The 17,679-nt window shown below is 43.9% G+C and overlaps 1 protein-coding gene across 1 annotated transcript in view; it reads left to right on the top strand.

Annotated features, from left to right (window-relative positions):
* The first annotated feature begins 3,945 nt into the window (after positions 1-3,945).
* The window catches only part of SH3BP5 (SH3 domain binding protein 5), a 35,639-nt gene continuing 21,905 nt past the window's right edge, over positions 3,946-17,679 (top strand). Inside the window, exons 1-3 of the mRNA XM_015854066.2 lie at positions 3,946-4,046; positions 5,018-5,080; positions 11,455-11,583. Of these exons, the coding sequence (XP_015709552.2) occupies positions 3,966-4,046; positions 5,018-5,080; positions 11,455-11,583 (273 nt within the window). The 5' untranslated portion in view covers positions 3,946-3,965. The remainder of the gene's footprint in view (positions 4,047-5,017; positions 5,081-11,454; positions 11,584-17,679) is intronic.

The following is a 17,679-nucleotide window of genomic DNA, read 5'->3' as shown; positions in this document are numbered from 1 at the left end:
GAAGAGAGAGATGGTGACTTGGTTTAACACAAGAACTCTCTGGGCTGAACTAATACATGGTGTAATGTTGTCAAAGTTAGCGTGTAAAATCACTAAAGCGGTCTTCAGGATTAGTTCAGTTATAGCAATTATTTAGAGGATTTTACGCCCATAAGTGTATTTTGAGAGCCAAGTTTTATGTACTTGGTTAGAATTGGACTGTTTATACTTCTGTGTTTATTTGATGGTAATTTACTTAAATTGCTATAACGCTTCAATATTTGAGGCCAATGGGAAATTAGCCTCTGGCATCATAATCAACAAAAGCTGAAGAATTTTCAGAGCAGAACTATTTTTCTGGTCCCCTTGAGGAAAGAGAGGCAATATTCTGTAAGCAAGGCGGTGTCTCGGTCAATTTTCTCCACAAGGTTTTCCAGGAACCATGAATGTGTCTTCAGTAATCAGATATGTGCCAATTAGTCCTGAACTCTGCTCAATATGTTATCAGCATTCAAAAAGGAGATAGTAAAACTTGTTTCTGAGGAAGGAGATGCAGCTTTGATTTGTATTTTAAGCTCTTCCCTCTAGTGCTTGGGCAGAATCAAGCTTTTGGAACAGTACAAGCACAAATCTGAATGTAAGATAGACTTGAAAAACACCACACATCAAAACAACAGAACAGCCCAACCCAGCCTTTCTTTTGAATCCATTCAAGATGTACCAAACATCAGATACATGTAGAATTGCACTATCCATTCACTTGGATATTTTTTTTTCCTCTGCTAAATTAACTGCAGTCATTGGTATGTTTCCCTAAGTGGTCCCTCACTGACACATCCTGGCTGATTTTACTTAAAATGCAACTTCTATTTCCCCAGTGTCTAATCAGACAATGTAATACTTAGTCCATGAAACACCCTCCAGAACAAGGGAGAAAATTCTCTCTGTACTCCTCCCTTGCCTGCTTTTCCCTGCCAACTGCTGCCTATACACTGAGAATTTCTGTGGGGCCAAAAAATGGGGTTATCTACTCTTGAAGGTAAGACTGCTGCTTGGCCAGAGCATGGCCCTTGCCCAGAGGTTTCTATACTCCACATCTGGCAATAATGGTAAAGATTGTACCCCAAACAGCAGCTGTCACATTGCACAACACAGATGCATTGTCTGGTGTGATTAAAACAGTTGTTAAAGTGAGTTGGACCATGACTCTCCCTGTACTGGTGCTTTTCAGATGAGCTGTACCACCTCCAGAGTAACTTGTGTTGAGCCACAGCTTGGCCCCATCACTCGGTGCTAATCCCCTGCTGTGGCCACTCCAGAATACCATTAACAACAGAGAGCCCTGTTCTTTCCTGCCTGAACCTCGCTTGATAGTTGAACACTGAGTGCTTCAGACCAGGACTTGAAATATTGATGTAGGAGAAAGTGCACAGGCTGCCTTGGTCAAACCCCGTGCAGGCTTTACTCAGCTGCCTTTGTGCATGTAAGGGAATCGAAAAAGGTCAGCATGACTGGCTGTCTTTTTTGGGCGAAGTTTCTTACTTTTGACACATCATGTAGGAGATTTGCTGGGATGAGATGACTCATGACTTTGTGAAAGCAATACCCAAATGTCATCATCTGCCGTTGATGTCTTGTGCCGTATTGCCATAAGCAGAGCATGGGCCCTGCCTACGTGCTGTGCAGTAGGGCTGCTCATGCACTCCTGGGGCCCTCTGCCCCATTGCATGTGACAGTGGTTTCAGTCAAAACTAATTCATGGGAAACAGAGAAAACCGATGATGCAAATAATATTCTTGAGTCTTTTATCGATATTCATGCACTCTGAGTGGTCTCCCTTTCTCTTCAAATTCCCCCCTCAAGGCTATTTTTCTGTTTGTGCCTTAGTGATGTCAGACTTGTGATCTGTTCATTCTTCAGCAATTTCTTGAAAATAAACCTCCCTGATGCACTGGCTTAATTCAAATTGATCTCAGAAGCCTTGGGGGCTGTGCGTGAGCCTTTGGAGCTGTGGGGAAAGGGGATGTGCATTCGTACCATCTCTTGCACAGAGCCAAGCTGTGCGGGCAGCTCTCCCAGTACACTAACTCCAAGCACAAACGAGGAGAGAAACAGCTTGCTCTGACACGATGGTGGCAGATTGATGGATTTGGCTTGATTCTGAGTTCTGGTAATCTCTGGGGCTGTCACAGTGGCAGTGGAAGAATGGGGTTCTCTCTCAGACATGATAAATCCCTTGGGAAGAGCACAGTCCATGTCATAACATTTTGGTACCCCAAGTAGCAAGTAGCGCTTTTTGTGTAATGGTTCAGACCACCCAGGTCCTGGAGAAATAGGACAAAGCTACCCTAGCTCTTCTACACGGCTGTGTTCTCTACAGTAGGATTGCCAGCATTAACCCTTCCAGAAGCTGCTTTGTGGTTTTTAGGATGACCAGAGCTTTGGATGTTGAAACACATGAGCCACATGAGAGACCTGGAGACTCTGGAGCTCTGTATTGTTTGCACACATTGAATTCCCTTAATGGCAATCAACAGGAACAAACCACTTTTGTGTGGTGATGTTTTCTTTTTCTTTACACAGTTTCTCTTGCTGTGAGAAATGAAGATGTGAACAGCCCATCTGCGTTTTGCAACACCTCTGTTCCTTGATTAGTTTGGATTGATGGTATAACTTTGCATGTTTATACACTGTTCAAATGTTTGTGCCATTTTCTTTCTTCCCACATTGTTTTGATTTTTCCAGTTTCTTTCATAGAACACAGAATCAAAGAATCATTGAGCTGGAAAGGGACCCTTGGAGGTCATCTGCAATGAGCAGAGATACCTACAGCTGAATCAGGAGCTCAGAGCCCTGTACAGCCTGACCTTGAGTGTCATCAGGGATGGCACATCTACCACCTCTCTGGACAACCTGTACCAGTGCCTCAACACCCTTATTGTGAAAAACTTCCTTACATCCAATCTAAATCTCCACTCTTTTAGTTTGAAACCATTTCCCTTTTGTCCTATCACAACAGACTGTATTAAAGAGCCTGTCCCCTGCCTTCTTACAGGCCCCTTTAGATACCAAATGGCCACTCTCAGGTCTCCCCACAGTCTTCTCTTCTCCAGGCTGAACAGTCCCATCTCTCTCAGCCTGTCTTCGCAGGGGAGGTGGTTGATCTCATCTTCGTGGCTCTCCTGTGGATGTGCTCCAACAGGTCCATGTCTCTCCTGTACTGAGGACTCCACATATGGACACTGTACACCACGTGAGGCCTCACCAGTGCAGATCAGTGGGGCCAGATCACCTTCCTTACCCTGCTGTCCACGTTTCTTTTGATTCAGTCCAGGATACAGTTGACTTTCTGGGCTGTGAGGGCACACTGTTGGCTCATGTCTAACTTCCCATCCACCAGTACCCCCAGGTACTATCTAGGAGGGCTGCGCTCCATCCTTACATTCCCCAGCTTGCATTCATAGTGTGGGTTGCCACAACCCAGGTGCAAGACTTGGACTTGTTGAACCTCATAGGGTTCACGTGTGCCCACTGCTCAAACCAGTCTGTGTGGCATCCCATCTCTCAGGATTTAAGCTATTTGGACGAGCTTGAATACTACTTTCCTTCCCTTTTCTTTGCTACAAGCTCACCAGCAGAGCCTGTAGGAATAGGAGAGACAGAAAAGGAGGCAAAAGGAGCGGTGTGAGGTGTGGTTGGCTTTCCCCAGCACCTGAAATCGCTCACCTCGGCTCCGCGCAGTGGACGTGCGTGGGCCTGCCGTGCCCGGCGGGGCCGGGAGGAACGACAAAAGAACAGAAGAAAAAAGAGGCTAAAAAATAAAGGGGAAGGAAAGAGCGGGGAAATTTTACCCTCTTTTCCTTCTCCAGGCACAAAGGGCCGGGGGGGCCGCGGGCAGGGAGGGGTTTCCCCGGAGGCGGGGCCGCGCCGAGGTGGCCGCTGAGCGGCAGCCGGAGCCGAGCGGGCAGCGGCGGGCGGGAGCCGCCATGGAGCCGGGGGGCAGGCGCGGCCGTGCCGCCGAGGAGGCCCCGCGGCCCGAGGAGGAGGAGGTGGATCCCCGCATCCAGGTGAGGGACCTCCGGCCGATCCCTCCCCGCGTACGGAGACGGACGGTTCTCTTCACGAGCGGCCCGGGGCTGCGCTTTGTCGCTGTGCGGACCCCTCCCCGGCTGCCGTCGGCCGTGACCTTGGCTGCGGAGCGGGGCCGGCACCCCGAAATGCGGGGATGGGAACGGGGTGGGGTAGGAGATGGCGTAGTGTTTTAATTCTTGTTCCGAAGGAGCTGTAATGGCAGCTGCCGTTTCCCTTGTGCCGGTGCCGTTCGGAAGGCTTTGGATTCCGTCGCGTTTTATACAAGCGATTTTTTCTCTCCCCTTAACCAAGCCGTGACCTGCTGCCTGTGTATTTTTGGGTCCGGGTCCGCGTTTCGTCTCTGCTGGCCGTGAGGAGTCCCTGCCGAGTGGGGGAGGGCTCCTCTAGTTTTGCCTCTAGTACGTATTTATTCAGAGGGTTTAACACCTTTGCTTTTGCTGTTCGAGATCAAAATGTTGGCTGGAAGGCAGGCTTAAGAAACATCGTCATCTGTCCCGCTGACTGCTTGTGTTATAGAGCGGCTTGCCAAAATCCAGAGCACAGGGCTGGCTGTCTATTCCTTCTGTTGTATCTCCTGTGATAGGACTAATGTGATGCTGATATATTTGGGGGTGCCTGTTCCAGGTAGCAGATGCTGGCTCCCTTTAACAGGAACAGAAATGACTCTACTTGATGTTTATTTTTACTTGTGAGGAATAGGCCAGAACAGGAAACATACTGCCTTAAAATAAAGCTGTAGAGCTGCTCTGATTATTTTTCTTTTAGGTTGCAGAATAGAAGACCAGTGGCAAAGTTGTTCCAAGTGTCTCAGGTTTTCCTGTTTTCATTACATATATAAGCCCACGGCCCTTGTGAGCTTTCTGTGGGTATGCTGAACGGTCGTTCTCAGAAACATTTCCCTCAGATTTCTTCATACACATTCAACATTTTCTTCCTTTCTTTTCAGGGGGAGCTGGAAAAGCTGAATCAATCTACAGATGTAATCAATCGGAGGGAGACGGAACTGGAGGTAGGAGCTTCATCCTTGCATTTTCCTTCTGTGCTTGTTGGGGTTTGTAAACAACCAAAAGAGGTTTTTGAGCAGGTTCCCTCCTGTATGGTTATCCCAAGAGGTTATTTGGCAGCAAGGAACTGATGGTAGATTTGAAAGGTGTGAGTGATGCTGACGGAGTGGAAGCCCTAAGTGGAACACCCAGCCTCTTCCACTGCGAAACCCTATTTTTAGGTTTTGAAACGAAACTAAGACAAGTTCTGCTTTCACAAGTGGCTCCCTTGGGTTTGGCTTCTTGCGATTATCAGCAGTGAAAGTTTGGTTGGTTAAAAGATCTTTGGTATAAAAACGCCTGCCAAGATGGAAAGTTGAGGAGCTGAAAGAAAAGACTTCCTACTCAGGGGAGAAAGGGGTGTTCTAGGCTGTTTAAAAATCCAGTGGTGTGTTCTGGAGTGGTTGATTTGAGTTTCAGCTGCTCATCCGTTCTGGAAGGCTCAGCACCGTGGATCTAATATGAATTAATTGGCCCACTTGTACATCTAAGTTTTCTTTTGTTATCTGCAAAACAAAAGATAAAACCTGTGGTACTGTGGGTTGAAAACGCTGTTAGAGGAAAGCTGGCACAATGTTTTACTTTAGTTCCTAAATAATTTCGATAGCATAACAGTATTTTGAATACTATATCCAGCTGTTCCATTCAGCTGGACAGGGTGCAGTGATCTCTGAGCTTGTTGTGTGGCAATTTTCTTCTTTATTTTCTGTTTCTGGCGTGTAGATCGTGAATTTATTGGCAAATAGACTTGGTGGAGCTGAGGACTATTTGTTATGCAGAATTAAACTATATTTCAGCTGTGGAAAGCACTCTGTGCTACTGGCTTCATTTGTATTTTAAGAGTGAACTTAAAAAAGCAGTATGCTAGTTGATCTTTTTAAGTGCAGCACTACCAATTAAATGCATTCCAGCTCCCCTCAGGAGTAGTACTATATATATCCATGTATTACTATGTATATGTATATATGTAGCTGTTGATAGATGCAATTTAAATGGACATTTCTAGATTATGTTTTTTGCAAAGTATAAGGCCTTGCTGTTATTCTGCAGACAGAAAAGGCTGCTTTGGCCCAGCTCTCTTACAGGATAAATCCACAGTTGGGAAGGAGGAGCCGAGTCTTTGAAACAGTGATCCCAGTTCTGAAATCCTTGAGTGCTGCTGAAGAACATGGGCTTCTGGGAGAGCTGTGCTGGATTTGCCTTTGAAATTTTGGCTGCTTGCCCCTCGTGTTGCCTATTTCTTGTCTGTGTTGTTGCTGCTGTTGCGAGATGGTTCATTAGATGATGAGCTTTTTTTTTTATTCCTTACGAACAATGGAGTTATATTTATCCTGTTCTTCCGTTATTGAAAATACGGAGTGAATAATGTGGTAGTTGACTTTATAATAGTTGACGTTAATGGGAGCACAGCATCATTAGGCTATTTACGTTACAGGAAGCTGATATAGTACATCTCATGGTATTACTTTGTGGTCCATTCATTCCCACTGTTGGATATTTCTTCGATGATCTGAAAAAGCGAATGGAGGGTACATTTCTTTGAAGGAAGATCAGGAAAAAACCCTCATGTTTTCATGACTTGAAGTGCTCTCTAATAAGCAGGAAGAGTAACCTTGTGGCATCTGAGTCTGCTTTGGACTTCCTGCAGCTTTGCATAGCTTCTCCAGCTGGATTGCTGTGCACGCTGGCTCTTTCCAGATCCCAATAACAGGAAAAATGCTGTAGGCATTATGTGTTTGTAAATCCCTTGCTTTCATTTTCACTGTGCCTCAGGTCTACATCTGCAAAATGGTCATGTTTACCCGATAGAAAACTGGGGCTAACATCAGTAAATGCCTCTAGGATTGTGACGTTGCACTCTCCCAGTGCAGCCACAGGCGTGTCTGTGTTTTAATGATGTCAGAGCTATTGGAGTTGGCCGCTCACAGAGGTGACAAAATGAGGGATCCCATTTGGAGTTGATCAGCCTACCTTCTTAAAACAAATAACAATAATAATAATAAAAATCTGTACCCGAATCACCCTGTGAGAGGTGTGATTTTACATGCGTGGCATGACTTGAGAAATGTAGAAGTTGGCTAAATCTATTCTTTTAGTTGGTATAATCGCTCATTTTTTGCTCTTTTGGCCTATCCCACTAAAACCTGAAGGACTGCCCTGACCTTACAGTACTCACAGCCTGTTCAGGACTTGCAGAGCCAATAAAGGGCACCGAGTGGCTGGTAGTTGTGTTCCCTTAATGTATTGCCTGTTAATGAATCTTTGATTGGCTTCATTTAAAACCCCTCAAGCCACTCTTACTAAGTGCAACACTGAGCGTTACTGACACAACAAAGGGATGATAAAGGCCCTCCAGAGGATTGAACACTTGGCTTTCTCCGTGTCCCTGATTGTGTTGGAAGCCTCTCTGAAGAGGTGTCGGAAACATCTTGCAGTGGAAATAGAAGCAGGTTTTGACCACATACAAGTTTGAGCAGTGCCTTGCTATTTCAGTATTTTTCCTGTTTACTGGGAACACATCTGCATGGGAGCTCTCATCGGGAGCCTGGAAATGCACTTAGCAAATGTACACGACGTGCCCATCCATCTAACCCCTGTGTATTGTTGACCAGCTCCTAGAGGTACGATTCAGCTGCAGCAGATCAATCAAGGGAACCTCTGGCAGCATTGCAGGGGGAAAAATGCAGCACATACCATTAAAATTACCACTGGAATCCTAGCAATCCCAATGTGGTTTTTGTTACAGCTTTTGTGTTGCTGGAACTTCAAGCCTGCTAGTGTTTATTAAGGGACAACGATTGCACACAAAAACTAGAGTTAAGCAGTGCTACTTCCAGCCGTGTTTCTTTAAGTGGGATTTGTTTAGGATCCTTCTTGTATGCTTGTCTAGATCCTCTAGTCCCAATCTGTGAGGCTTTGTGCTCCTTTTAGTCCCACATTTGTCCTAAAGGTTACTCTGGGTTGATGTTGAACAGTATCACAGGAAAGAGTTGCGTCTGCCGTGGTGCTGTCACTTGTAAGCCCTGTCAGCATGGGAACCCCTTGCAAAAGAGGAAGGGCTGTCCTTTCCACTTCCCCCTTCATATGTTTGGTTTATAGGGCTGAAGCTTCATATTTAGACCACGTCCCATGTAAGAATCTTCTTTTTATTTTTAAAGCAAAGATCCAAGTCCGGGTTTTAGAAAAACGGCCTGTCAGCATTGGGAATCTCATTCTGTGCATACCTGAGTGGGCTGGGGAAATTTATCTGTAGGGCCATCAGCCACCCCATGCAGTGTTTTTCGGCATCCCAGCAAAGAGTGCTCAGCAGAGGGAGGAGCAGCTCAGCAGCCCTTCTTCCTGTTGTCTTTGAGAGCGTGATATTTGCGTGTGTTGGATTTGTCCAGCACTAAGATCTCTTTCCCTGTCTGTATTATCTGTTTGTTTCCGTAGGAAATGGCTTCTACATGGGGATTGGTGTTACGGTACTTATTTTGCCGTCTGCTTTTGTCTTTGGATGAGTAAGGAAGGGCTTCTTCCTTTACTTCTAGTGGTAGTTTTCTGAGCTTATGTCATGAAAGCACAAAGCTCTTCTCTGAAGAATCCTCACTGCACATGCACCTCCAGGCTGGTATAATGGGTTGTCAGAGGTTCTACACACCAAATTGTCAGGATGGGCATAGGGCAGCCTTTGTGAATGAAATAAAGATGTGGAGTGGGAGTCTAGTTAGGAAGGCTGTAAGTTCAAGAAGTACAGAAGCTAGAAGCTGAGGATTGTGCTAGAAAAGCTGCACAACATATGCTGTGCTGTCTTGGTTCTTCTGATGGCAGGGAACTGCAGGAGTTTTCTTTCTCTGGTATTTGTGGCGCTGGGTGGAAGACTGAGTGTAGCAAGTCTGCAGCTCAGTAGTAACACTCACAGGGTGCTCAACACACTGCAGGACTCGATGAGCAATGAGGATGGTGTGGAAGGCTTCACCAGTGCTTGGAACCATGGGGATATTGCATCACCGTGCTGATGGTGAGCTCGTACATTTTTGGAGTGAGTGTTTATAGACATGGAATGGCTTAAGTTGGAAGGGACCTTAAAGCCCATGCACTGCCTACCCCCTGCCATGGGCAGGGCTGCCACCCACTGGATCAGGTTGGCTAGGGCCCCATCCAACCTGACCTTGATTGCCTCCTGGGATGGGGAGCCACAGTTTCTCTATGTGGGGTGATTATGGTCCTTTGCATGAAGAGTAAAACCAGCTGGTATGGCTGTATTTCTTATTTGAACTTCTCTGGATTGCCTGCCAGGGAAGATTTCTGCTGTCCCTTGGCTGCTGACATCTATAGATGTCCTGCCAGCACACTGATATAGCCATGTGTTTCAGGGGAGCTGTGCCCTGCTCGTAGGAGATGAAGCCCTGGTCTGTAAGCACAGATTTGCTAGCGGTAGTACTAAGTTGCTGTTGTCAGATTGCTTTGTTCCAAGTGCTTATCTTACTGACATGGGAACTGAATTTTTTGATGATGTGCTACATGAGGGCTTATTTTTTTTTTAAGCTTGATGCATTTATGTTTGTTTTTCCTTTATTCATTTTCCATACCTGGCATCCAGATACACAGCTTGCACAAGTTGAAAACCAGACCTTAGAAATGATTCAACCTCTTCTCACTGAGGAACTCATTGACTCTATACATATTGTTTGAGTGATACACTTCATCCTTTCACTTCATCACTTCATCCTTGGATTATTGACTAGATTCAAGTTTTTACAATAATGTCTCTGTTTTGGCTCTGCCACCCATGTATTTCCTTAGAATAAACTGGAGCACCTTAAAAAAGAAAGGCTTTTTTGCACCAGAGGAAAAAATACTACTGGTGCTGTTTAAGGTTTTGAATAACCCTGAAAAGGAACCAAATCAGCTTTTATTGAAGTATGTTTCCTTTTCTATGAAACTAATGTACTGTTGCAGATTTTTCCACTTCTGTGAGCGTGGTTGCAGGCTCCAATGTATATTAATTCTTTCAATGAATAAACAGTGGTGCATTCTAGAGATCCTCAGCAGTAATGATGAAACCTTCCTCAATTAGAGCACATCTTCAAGCCAGCTGCTTCCTGATTTATCAGCACATCCCTCTAGCAGTCTGCCTAAATCCTGGTCTCTAATTAGAATTACAAGGCTTGTCAGTAGCTCACATGGCCCTTCCTCTCAGACTCTTTAAACCCTGGGCCAGATCTCAGCCTATATTTGCATCTCTCTGCAACGGAACCATTGATTTAGAGTCCGGGTTGGATACTGAGATTGAAATCAGGATTGCTCTGCTTAATGGTGTGGAAGTTTCAGTGGAGCGGAAAAGAAGAAGAAATGTAACCTCTTCAGCTAATCACATAAAGGGCAACTCTTCTCATATGGAAGAAGGTGGAATTTACGGTTCTTAAATATAACAATTAGTGATCAAATGGAAAGTTAAACCTGTATCAGGCGGTACAAACCTTGTCTGAAAAGACAGGCTTTAATGATGGATAATCTTTCTTCAATGGCCTGGAAGGTTTGTTTTTTTTTTGTCTCTCTTGAAGTGTTTATAAAACTGAAGGAGGAGCTGACTTGAAAATACACCACTGCCATGTGGGAAGAATCTGATTCTTCCTCCCGCAGAAAGCAAATCCTTTCTGTCCTCATCTGCACTATGAAATGGTGCCTCTACTGATGACGCTTATTGGGGTGGGACATGTGCTGAAGTGTAGGAGATGCTGATCCTGTTTGAGTGCCAACTTGCTGTGGGATTAGGCCTGTCTGCTAACCCAGCTTGGTTAGTGAAAGGAAAGGCACATGGAGTGAGTAGGATGCTAAAAATTGTGTTGAAAAATCTTTAGTAAAAATCCAGCCATCAAAATTGGTGAAGCAAGATCAGGGAGCCTTCTGGCAAGTGTCCCTTTGGAAAGAGTGCGGTGGAAATGCGAAGTCACAGCCCGAATCAGTCACTGAGCACCTGGTGGGAAGGCAGAGCCAACCCAGGGGAGCTCAGCTGCTTGCAGTGCTCCTAAGTGACTGGAAGTGGTGGAGCCAGGATCCGTCCCTTCCTAGACCTCATTTAAGGGTTGGCAGTGGAGGCGAGGGTATCTCACTGGAGATCCTTGCCTACTTGAGGCCTTACAAGGGTAAGCAGATTTTTCCCTCTGTTTCTGTGTCCGCAGCTGCTGTATTTGAGCGAATGCTCACTTGTTTCAGCCTAGGGCTTTGCTATCCTGCTATCATTGCTGTGCTTTCTGTTGCATTATAGCATTACAGAGGACAAACCAGACATAAATTTTAAAGCTCTAATCTTTGGATTTTTTTTTCCCCTTTTTTCCTGCTTTGCAACATTTTGAAGGATGCACGCCAGAAGTTCCGATCTGTGCTGGTTGAAGCAACAGTAAAACTGGATGAACTGGTAAAGAAGATTGGGAAAGCTGTAGAAGATTCTAAACCTTACTGGGAGGCTCGGAGGGTGGCCAGGCAGGTAAGAACTTTCTGCCTTATAAGCTTATGCTAGAAAGCACATAGTGACCGCATCACTTCTCTGCTATTAATAACATCATAAGTGTACGCTCTCGGCTGACACTGGTTTTTGTCTTGGGTTGCGTGTCAGCCATATGAAGTGATGGCAAAGTGTGCTGCTTATTCACAGTCACAGCTGCACATGTTCTTCAGTCCACAAGCAGCTCCAACAGACAAGAACTATGAACAACAAGAGGACCAGTGCTGTTCTCCCTTCATTACCGATGGCCTTTCAGAGCCTTCCTCTTGGCAGTTGTAATTGTTTGAGAACATAGTGTATGCCTTGTATATCTGCTTTTTCATCTTAAAGCAAAATGCTGAGCAGATGAAGGGCTGCAACTCAAAGCTGCTGGTGAAGAGGCTCAAGTTGACAAACCTGGAGAGGCCTGCATGGTTTGGTGCTGATGAGGTTGTGCTGAAGCAGGATCGTGCTAAGTGCAGGTCTAAAATTTGTTGGTATTGGCAGAAATTGAGCTTTGCTTTTTGTATGATTATGTGGACCTTACCAGCCTCACTTCAAGTACCAAAGCTAACTTTATTATTGATAGGCCCTGGAAACTGTTTTTGGTGTTAATGTTTTTCTTTGCTGGAAAGGCCGCATGTGACTGAGGTAGGAAAGGATGAGGAGTGAAGGTAAGGATGTGCTCCACTTGCTGCAAGGGAAGCAAGAAATCTTTTGGGATGTAGGCATCTTTTTCACCTTACAGGAGGATTAGCCCAGAACTGAGTATGTAGTGGCTTAGGGAATGCTTCTGCTTAATGTCTGTGGTGGGTTCTGCTGGTGCTGAGCCATTGTCTCAGTGAGTGGAGATGTGTGGGGATTATTAAACTTAATCATTGAGAGTAAAAACAGTAAAGTAAAGAGGTAAACTCTGCTTCTGAACACAGTAAGTGTTGTGGCTGCTGCTCTGAAAGCAGCCCAATCACAGGGACTGTGATGTGTGGTAGAGGTAAACCAGTTTTGACCTAGAGAAAGAGAAAGTTAGTAATAAAATAACATGAACAGTTAGCTCTCTGATCTTGTGCTAACTAATGTGCCTAATATCAATAAATAAATAAAAAGGCCCTGCCTCTAATGTGATCCCATATCTCTCTCACTATAAACAGCTACAGAATAACTGCAGAATGCGTAGGATTTCAGGAATTATGCCTGGAAAAGTCAATGATGAAAACAAGTACATTTGCAGTACCAACAATTCAGATGACTTTGAGGTTTGTAATGTCACACACTGAGAGCAGTGAACTTTGTCCTCTGTCCAGAAGCTGGCAGCAGATTATGTCCTGAAATGGAATTTCTTGATCCTACGTTTTTCCTGCAACCAAACTTCATTCAGTTGCAATTGTTCAGAGGTGCTCTGTGAGAACTCTTAAAAAAAAAAAACCAACCCAAACTGCCTGAAGTCCTGAGATTTGCAAAATCGCTCCTCTTGCATTGGGCTTATTAGGAAATACTGTATTTTTCTTCTGATTCATTTTATCATTAGCTGGGTTTAACTGCTACTTATCCCGGATCTGCTAATTGGCTACACAAATCTTTTAATTCCTTAATACTTGACAGCATAACCCTTTTTAAAAAATTCTTATTTTTTTATTTATTAATGTGGAGATTCCCCTACTTATCATTCATTTGACTCTTTTTTAGTACTGAGTCATGGAACTGAGCTTCCTCTCTATCTGCTGAGGAGATGAAGCTGGAGGGTTGTTTCTAGTTATCTTTTGGCTCCTTGTCTAGCTTCAATCTTGAAATACAAAATATTAAGGGAAAGAGGAATGTTAGTATTGTGAACGGGGCATGTGTTGGAAAATGGGGGATAGGAAAGATTGATGGCAGTGTCAGTACGGCATCTGCCCAAAGAGTTTTTCTAGTCTTCGCTTAGTCTGGGAAACTTCAGTTTAATTGGGAACAAATTTCCTGTATAAAGCAGGATAGGATATGAAACTGAAGGAATGTACCAGAATATTAATGTGGTGAGGTGGCAGTCCAACACCTTTCTTTTACACTTTAATTTCTAAAGTTTTAAAGAAACTGTGGGAATAACTTTCTCTTTCCATTTGTGTTTAGAAAAACCATTGAGCTCATCAAGTTTTTTCTTTCTACCTTTTGTCTTTTCAAGTATTCTGGAGCCAGTACGCTGCTTTTGAAAACATAGGCGCAAGGTTCTCAGTGGTGGAAAGAGCTTGAGTAGACAATAAGTGACAAAATGCATGACTGTGCATAAGGGAAGGGGAAGTGTAAATTCTTGTTCTCTATAAAGGGAAGTAAAAATATGAGCAATAAATTGAAGTCTGCTGGAAACAAGGAGCTGAGTGATTAAAGAAACCTAGCTTGGAAGAAGTGCAGGAGTTGTCTAGTCTTACTTGAGTTTAAGATGCCAGTTGTAGGGCAAGTTATCTTATAAAAGCTGTATTTAATCATGCTAAAGAGTGTGCTTTCACATTGCACCAGCATGATTCTCTTGTAGAGATAACTCTTATTGAGATAAAATGCATTGATGTAGGGTCAGCAAAAAACAGGCCCCTGAATCAAGTACACCACGGAGAAGCTTTAGGACCATGAGTTCTTTTGTCTCCTCACCCTTATCCACATCTTGTGCAATCCTGTATTGGCAGAAGATGGGGAATTCAAAACGAATCCTCCTGTGCAAGATTCCTGTAACATCTTGTTTGTGTAATGTATGCCAAGAGAATTTCAGCTTAGTCTATTTCAGAGCCAAACTTTGCTATAGACCAATGGTGCCTTAGTGCTTGAGAGCTTTGTCTTCCAAAGTGGTGGCACAGGGAATCAGAATATTGCCCATTGACACCAAGGTTTTGATATTCAGCTTTGCTGAGGCTGCAAGCAAAAAGATAATGCTCTTGACCCTGCAGGTTTTATGCCACTTATGCAAAGATAACTTGTTGTGGTTCTTTATTTGGTATTGTGTTGTGCCTTTTGTTTTCGTGGTGGGAATAGAGCGTTTTGATTCAAATTATTTGCTTAATTGGCTTTTAATATGTTTTTGCTGAGATTTTTTTATGGTGCTGTCTTTGACTTATGCCATAATGCTTGTGTGGGCTCACTGGGGCTCACATACATGTGCAAGCAGTGATCACATTGCAGCAATCTGAAGTTCATCTAATCCAGAAGGTGGTCTGGGTTCCAGGCATTGGGAAGACAGATTTTTTTAATTTTTTATTTTATTATATTTATTTTCCTTCCCCATGTCTTTATTACTTTTTTTTTCTTTACTTACTAATCTGCTTTTCTCTGTGACTAGTCTGAAAATACTATTTCATTTTTGCCCAACGGTAATGGGAAAGAAGGAGGGCAATACCGGGAAACATTAGTAATATAAACAATAGCACAGGTCCTGAGCCTCTGAGGTAAGGAGTGTCCTAAGCCACTGTTGACTTAGCATTTTGTGGGGTTGGGACTGCAAAACTCCTGTGCAATAGTATCCAAGAAAGCAGCGGGAATTAGAGAAGTGTTACTTCATCAGTGGCAGCATGCTCTGGGACAGGATGCTGTGCAAAAGCAAGTGTGGTCTATTGCATAAATCATTGGGCTGTTCAGAGTCAGTTTTGTTCTGCTGCATGGCTTAGAGAAATTACTTCATCTTTCCCTTAGATCCCATGTGAAATGGAGCTGTCAGGCTGCTGCGAAGCTGAGTTCATTAAGGGAAGTGAAAGCACTTTGGGGTTATAGGGTAAAAGGTGCCTTTAAAACACTGCTGTTAGTACGTCATCTCTCATGAACCCAGAGACAAACCAAACAGGAGAACTTTTCTGTTTTGCTTCTGATGGGGACGAAAAAAAGATCTGATAAAAATGTATTCCCTCACCCCCATAAGTACGAAAATCCACGTGTTTGTAGTGACCCTAGTCAGAACGAAAGCCTTGGGAGTGTTGCTTTTAAGCAAGCCTTATCTGCTGTTACTGAGCTCTGTATGCAAAGTGAGAAGTTATGTTTTAGTCCCCCAGTACTGGCTCACATGGGAGTAGGTGTGGATGCTTTGCTTAGCTTTAGTACTGAATCTATCTGGGAGGGATGTGGTTATGCTTAGTGATATTCCCCATGCTCCCTGCCCTGTTCAGCTTTAATAAAAAGGGCATTGGAAAGCCTGATTCAGACATAAAGAGGTGAAAGATCAATGCTAGGTCCTATCTCTATGTTTCTCTCACTCAAGGATCCATCTCTAACAAGTGTTCAGAAATCAGTAGTACACTGAAGGATATATGTGTGTTCATCCCCCCTTAGGTCACCTGCACTGATTCTGCTTTACAGCCAATTCTGCTTTCCATGTTGTTGGTGAACTTCCTTAAAATAAAATCAACAAAACACCCAAAACCAAAAGCAAACAAAAAAACTCTTGTATCACAGAAAACTTGAAAAAATGCACTGGAATCAACATGTGCAATGTTGTCTTCCCTGCTGCAGGCTGGCTATACCAAAAATCAAATAGTTTGGATTGGATGGATAACTGGATTGTGCATAGCAGGGGCAGATTTCTTCATCTCTTTGTATGTAGTCCAGCATCTTCTCCTCGCTTCAGTAGCATCCTTTCTGTCTTGTAATACTTTATACTGGACTGACACATCAGTTTGAAGAATCAGCTGGCAGGGTAAATAATTATTAAGGATGAGCTCATACCTTGAGTCTCTGTTCAACCTGTCTTCACTAAACCTCTGGGAACAGTTATCACTGAGCAATCATTTCCTCTTTCAAATATGATTTTAGTTGGATTTGACTGGGAGGATCAAACGTTCACAGTGGACACCAGTAGACCAAGGTGGGTAAATAGCAGTCACCTTGATTAGTTGTACCTACTGAAGGGTTTAGAGTCTCATTGAAGGTAGTCACTTGGTTCCCTTCTGGCTCTAGTCAGAGGTGAGAAACAGCTGCATTTGAAAAGTCTTCTAAGATATGTCCCTCTTCCTTGGGTACAGAGGGGAAGTATAGGCATCTCATCTTTGGTTGCTTGACCATTGATCAGTTGTCAGCTGAATCCTGCAGTGAGCAATTGTACAAATCTTAAAGTGAATTAGGATGAAAAGCAGCATCTGTAATCTTGCAGAAAAGGAACTGAGGAGTAGCTTAGCCTCTTGATGGTGAAAGTGGGAAGAGTGTTAGCAGGTAAGAGCACACTTACCTTGTGGGAAGACTCTTCCTCAGCTGATGATCCTGATACTGTTCTGTGTGGAAGATTGCAGCATCTATAAATGAACAGATCTTTCCAAAATGGCCATTGCATCTCGGTTTCTAGGTGTTCAGCTTGAAATGTCTGAAAGCAGTATGGTACTACAGATGGTAACTTGCTTATCTCTGGAGATGAAGGTTTTTTATGTAAACATAACTTGGAGGTTCAAAACTGCCAATCATATCCTTAAAATTAATTAGGAATTGGAAAGTGTTGTCTTCCTAGTGTTTCTTGCAGCATTCAAGTTTCCCATCTAAATCTGTTCAATGAAGGAAAGCTGACTGGATCACAGTATTAGCTTTCTTGGCTGTGAACAAGGAGGGAACATCACTGGGTGTGAGTGACAGCTCCCAGTTCCAGATCCCACAGCAGTCCTGGTCATCCCCTCTGATTCCTAGGTGTGCTGTGCATGGGTGTTTTGGAGGTAGGGTTGAAAAGAGGCTTCTTATGGCTACTTTTTGGGCTGAGGACATGATGCTTGTACATAAGAGAACAAGGAGTTAAGAATGGTTCGTGTTATCTGGTAAGCTTATCTTGGCAAAAAAAAGATGGAGAGAAGGGGAATTTGAGAAGTACAAATTAAAATGTCAGCAGAACTGCGACAAACTTGAATTCTTGCTTGGCAGCTTGCCATGGAGTAGTTGTAAAAAGCAAAAATTATTGGCACAGTTGCAGTGAGGCAAACAACTGACCCTTCCTGGCTGAAGGAGTGTTTCTGGTTAACTGTTTAGATACCAGAAATCTGGGTGGTGGATTGAAATTTTCAAAGCAAGGCTGCAGAGACTTGAAAAGGGACTGTGACAAACCTTCTACAAACCCTTTCAAGTGTCTGAGGGGGAAAGAAGCCCAATGTCCAAAGCATGTGGCTGCTTTCTGTGACT

Source organism: Coturnix japonica, chromosome 2 (genome assembly GCF_054131305.1).
Source record: "Coturnix japonica strain WE chromosome 2, WE-NBRP24, whole genome shotgun sequence".
Taxonomy (NCBI): domain Eukaryota; kingdom Metazoa; phylum Chordata; class Aves; order Galliformes; family Phasianidae; genus Coturnix; species Coturnix japonica.
The sequence above is the reverse complement of the archived record's forward strand: the minus strand, read 5'-3'. Positions and strand labels throughout refer to the sequence as shown.